Here is a 5,670-nt window from a genome sequence, read left to right on the forward strand (position 1 = left end):
TCTTTTTAAAATTGTTTTTGAGTGCAGTACCTCACGGGCTGGGTGAATGTTGCGACGTACTTGGTGGGAGGGAGGCGGGGGTTGGTGGAGATTGCAGCATCCCAGCATCGACTGAAGAGCAGCGATTTAAGCAATGATGTCAAAGTGGGAAGCGCAGTGGGCTGCGGCTGAGGATCGGCAGCTTGTCGAGAGATGAAATCCTCAGCTCGATGTTCTTCGCTCGAGCTGCTTATTCTCGGTTGCTGCCAGTCCCCTGTTGTGATTCAGTTGCACCTTTACGACTTGTTTGTAATGCACCTACCTGGGGTGTCACGCACCACTAAAGCTCCCTGTTCTCAATCCCCACTGTGCGCTGAGTTGGGGGCGTTAAGGACACTTTAATTCGAGTCAGCACCCCCTTCCCTTAGGGAGGGGGGAAATCAGCCAGGTTTCCTGTCTCCTGACTGGAATCCAAAGACCCCTGCCGGAAAGGGCATATTTGTGTGCGTGTGTGGACGACAGGATCGGGCATGGCCACGATGCCCCCCGTAGTGGGATAGCCTACTGCCGCTCACTGTTCGAGATTCGCACGTGACGATGGGCCACTTGGGTGGCCTATCAAAGGGGTGACCAAACACCCTCGGGGTGGGGGGGAGGGAAGCCAGACAACACGTGGAGGAAGGGAGAAAATTCGGAAGTTTTTATTTAAGGGATCGTTTTTCAAGCCAAATGCCCAGCCGCTTCCCTCCCCTCCCTTCCCCGAGCTTGTGGTTTAACCCCGGATGTCGGCCGTCCTCCCTCCATCGTCTGTGTCCTTCAGCTGGGATAGAAAGAAATCTAACTGATTAACTTCCACTAATCAAATTGGTTGTAATTAAATTAAGCAATAATGTATGTGTGGAGAATTAGTTTGTTAGTGAGGCCAGGTGGATGATTGAAGGACAATAACATAAAGGGTCACAGCCTCTCCTCAGTTCCAGCTCACTGTGACCACAGGTTTTTTACGGCAATTCAGTTTTTCAATATTTGCTTCACAGACCGTTTTCAGAAGGCGGGTGTGCAAAGTATAGACACATTGCAGATGTTTAAGAGAAAGAATGATAGACTTGCATTAATAGTGTTTTTCACGACCTCAGGACGTCCCAAAGCACCTTACAGCCGATGAAGTACCTTTTGGAGTGTCGTCACTGTTGTAATGTAGGAAACGCGGCAGCCAATTTGTGCACAGCAAGATCCCACAATGTGATAATGACCAGATAATCTCTCTTAGTGATGTTGGTTGAGGGATAAATATCGGCCAGGACACTGGGGAGAACCCCCCCTGCTCTTCTTCGAAATAGTGCCGTGGGATCTCTTATGTCCGCCTGAGAGGGCAGTCGGGGCCTCTGTTTAATGCCTGGCCTGAAAGACGCACCTCTGATATTGCAGCGCTCCCTCAGTACTGCACCAGTGTTTCACGTGGCCGCAATCTGCCGTACCGTAATAACGGTTTGAAAGAAGAGCAAGGGGGAGTTCTCTCCAGTGTCCTGGGCCAATATTTATCCCATATCCAACATCACTAAAAACAGATAATCTGGTTACTTATCTCATTTGCTATTTGTGGGACCTTGCTGTGTGCAAATTGGCTGCAGCTTCTGCCTACATATTTCGAAAGTAAGCGCTTTGGGGCATCTTAACGACGTGAAAGGGTACGACATTAATGCAAGTTCTCTATGAAGAATATATCGATTGTCATTCTCTTTTTTTCCCCCCCCCCCCACCGCCCCCCCAAATTCCCAAATCTTGTGTAATAAAATGGTGGCAGTGTATTTGAATTATAGAATCATACAGCACAGAAGGAGACCATTCAGTCCATCGTGCCTGTGCCAGCTCTTTGTCCTGCAAATTTGATCACTAAACCCATAGACCTGTGTGTTATATGCCATTGATTCCCTTTTATTTTTTCTTACTAAAAAAGACAAAGCTGCAGAGTGCGATCCTCCAAATATTGGTAAAAATCCACGTAATAAAAATGGATTTGACTTCAGTCACCACGAGCCGGTGGCCCTGGTGAGTTTGGTTTTTAATGGTTGTGTATCATGCTGTCTGCCAGGAACCCACACCCACTGCCAGCAGTAAGATGATGATGAACTGGCTACAAACCTCCTCGCCCAAGAAGGAGGAGACGGGAGCAGGGAGGCCCGTTAAGGTGGAGACGCCAAAGAAAAGCAGCGTGGGGTTAATGCAGATGTGGCTTCGGAAAACCGAGGAGTCCCCGGCAAAAAAACTACGCACGACGTGAGGTCGGATCGGCGTAAAAACCGGCTCAGCTTAGAAATGGTCTGTACTGGTGCGGAGTGGCCAGCGCTGTTCTGTTTAAATGTTGCATGTGTTTGATTTTTTTCGCACTTTGTTCTTTACGAAGCTACGTTGTAATGTTGTGCCTGCGCCAGTAGAAAATAGTAGAGAGAAGGGAAGACACTGTCCAGCTGAAATAAAAATGTGAATGCCTAGCAGGACCGTCGGCACCTGATACTGAAGAGACCGGTTAATGTCTCGGCACTGATTTAATTGGCAGCTTCACTCCCGGGAGTGAATTGGTCAGGGAGATGGGACCAAATGCCACAACACCCGTTTGAGGGATGAGGGGGGGCATATTGTTGGGGACAACGTGGAGGGAGCTTCAGTCTACACTATACCCGCCCTGTGCTTGATTTGTTGGAAATTCCTTGGGTGGGTTTGGGGGGCCGTGTCCCTGGCTCTGCCCAAAATCTAGGGGTCAAACTAATTTAAATATTGCCTGCAATTAGGTGTGTGTGGGGTAATCCTGCCTCCAGGGGGGCAGGGACGGAGTTAACTCCAGTAACCGCGATCATTTGCATTGCCCAAAAACGGCCTTTCAAATCTTAAACGCCCCACTTCCCCCCACCCCCAACTCTGGCCCCCCATTCCCGCTCCATTCCACAGTTCAAGGTAAAGCTGGACCCCAGGGGCTCACTGGCCTTAGAACTGCCCTCAGGGAATAGGGCTGAGTTCCAATCCCCGGCACTGACATCCTTCGGCTGCAATAACTAACGATTAAAATCAGGGGTCTTCTCTCCCGAGTCCAAACCTAAGAAGGGGCTCACCCAGAACCTTCACCTTTCTTTTCCAGGGGCCGTGGTGTTTATCACAGATGCAGGTTATTGCTTTTTTTTTTGGCTGTGAAGTTGAGGTGTTTAAATTTTTATTGTTGCAGGTGGTGTAACGGTTTTTGAACAGCTGTGTTAATTGTAAAGTGACTGTAATGAAATCTAAATAAAAAGTCTGCCTGCCCCTTAATTGTGCCTGATTTATTCAAACAAGGCAGCGCAGAGCAGTAGGGGGGAAAAGATGGGAATAAAAGATGAAATTACAGGTGCACACAAAGCTTGGGAGTCGCCAGTCACTGTATTTGGTTTACCAGCACTTGATGCTATAAAAACAGGTGGGGCATTAGGACCTTGAGGGACTGAAAACTGATGGGTGTACTGGTCGTCAGTAAATTAACTGAAACAGCAGGCAATGTAGAATTAACACAGAAGAAGGATTTAGCACAATGCTTTAATTAGCAGTTTGTTAGATCGAAAGGAGGGAAAAATTAGATTCAGCTGCTGTAGGTTTTTCATCCCTCTTTTGACCTTCTCCCTGTTGGAAAATGCATCACTGACTGTAACACGTGCTCACTGTCTTGTCGAAGACCACTCTCCCCTTATCAGCCGTGGCTCAGTTGGTAGCACTCTTGCCTCTGAGTCAGAAGGACGTGGGTTCAAGAGCACAAAATCTAGGCTGACGCTGAGGGAGTGCAGCACTTGAGCTGAGGCCCCGTCTGCCCTCTCAGGTGGACGTAAAAGATCCCGTGACATTACTTTAAAGAAGAGCAGGGGAGTTCTCCCTGGTATTTATCCATCAACCAACATCTCAAAACCAGATTATCTGGTCATTATCACATTGCTGTTTGTGGGATCTTGCTGTGCATAAATTGGCTGCTGCATTTCCTACATTACACCAGTGACTACACTTTAAAAGTACTTCATTGGCTGTGAAGCGCTATGGGACGTCCTGAGAACAGGAAAGGCGCTATAGAAATGCAAGTCTTGTCTGAGCGTTAGTTACTTGCTATGAATACACTGTAGGGACCCGGCTAATGTAAAAGAACAAACTTGCATTTACATAGCACCACTCAGGTCCTCAGGGCGTCCCATCACAGCCCACTGAATTACTTCTGAAGTAGAGTCATGATTACATAGAATTTACAGCAAAGAAACAGGCCATTCGGCCCAACTGGTCTATGCTGGTGTTTATGCTCCACACATCTTACTTCATCTCACCCTAGCAACATATCCTTCTAATTATTGTATAGGCAAAAGTAACAAGCACTAAGAGTTACTTTAACGATGGACGTACATACAGTATCATTAGGATGGAAAAGGCCACAGAGTCCATCTGGCCAGCCCAGTTTTTTTTTCTAAAAAGCTACACTACACTATCTCTCATTGGTCCTTATGCCAATAAAACTATCCAGCTCCCTCTTGATTTTGACAGCACTCACTACCTTGTCGTCTCCGCACATACTTTGTGCGAAGTAGTTACATTTAAACTGCCTTCTCACTCAAGTCTGTGACCCTGGTTACCAGTGTCTCCTCCTGTCTTAAAAACTAAGATAAAGTGTCCTCTTCTCCAGGTTAGCTCCAGCTGAGCGTCCGACCCCGTAATCCTCTCCATCACCAAGACCGCTTACTTTCCACCTCCTTAACATTGCCCGTCTCCGCCCCCCTGCCTCAGCTCATCTGCTGCTGAAACCCTCATCCCTGCCGTTGCTACCGCCAGACTCAACTATTCCAATGCTCTCCTGGCTGGCCTCTCACTTATCACCCTCTGTAAACTTGATATCATCCAAAACTCTGCTGCTGCCTGTATCCTAACTCACACCAAGTCCCGTTCACCCATCATCCCCTGTGCTCGCTGACCCTACATTGGCTCCCGGCCTGGCAATGTCGCGATTTTAAAATTCTCATCCTTGTTTTCAAATCCCTCCATGGCCTCGCCCCATCCTTTGGATGTTTTCCTATGTTAAAGGTGCTTATATAAATATATATATTTTTTAAAACCCAAGGAAGCCAGCAAAAGTCTTTGTGACACAACAACCTCATTATGTTGCCTGGCTGTTCTGCCGCAAGCAGGCCCAGTGTTATTGCCCTTTCAAATCTATCTCCATTCGCCCCATCTTGCAATTATTGTACATTTCTCTTGCTACAGAAACCATCCCTGCTTTTCAAAATAATCAAGACGCTGCTCGAAATAGCAACATACTCTACACGCTGACAACTCGGGACACTATTAATTTACACGCAGGGTAATAGATGGCTGGCAGGGAGTTAACGCAATAGTAATTGAGTTGAGCAGGTCTATGAGGGAAGATCTTGGTAGGAGTTTAATGCTGCAGAATTGAATAATTTCTTGCAGGAAGCCTGAATTCTATCGACTTTCATTTACATGGAGCCTTTCATGACCTCAGGACATCCCAAAGTGCTTTACAGCCAATGAAGTATTTTTGAAGTGTAGTCACTGTTGTAATGTAGGAAACACGGCAGCCAATTTGCGCACAGCAAGGTCCCACAAACAGCAATGAGATAATGACCAGATAATCTGTTTTAGCGGTGTTGGTTGAGGGATAAATATTGGCCAGGACAC

At 47.2% G+C, this 5,670-nt stretch overlaps 1 protein-coding gene across 1 annotated transcript in view; it reads left to right on the top strand.

Moving 5' to 3' along the window:
- hmces (5-hydroxymethylcytosine binding, ES cell specific) overlaps positions 1-3,279 on the top strand; it is a 19,606-nt gene extending 16,327 nt beyond the window's left edge. The window contains exon 7 of the mRNA XM_067999061.1: positions 2,034-3,279. Coding sequence (XP_067855162.1) covers positions 2,034-2,260 — 227 coding nt within the window. The 3' untranslated portion in view covers positions 2,261-3,279. The remainder of the gene's footprint in view (positions 1-2,033) is intronic.
- Positions 3,280-5,670: the final 2,391 nt, after the last annotated feature.

This window comes from Heptranchias perlo, chromosome 17 (genome assembly GCF_035084215.1).
Source record: "Heptranchias perlo isolate sHepPer1 chromosome 17, sHepPer1.hap1, whole genome shotgun sequence".
NCBI classification, from domain to species: Eukaryota; Metazoa; Chordata; class Chondrichthyes; order Hexanchiformes; family Hexanchidae; genus Heptranchias; species Heptranchias perlo.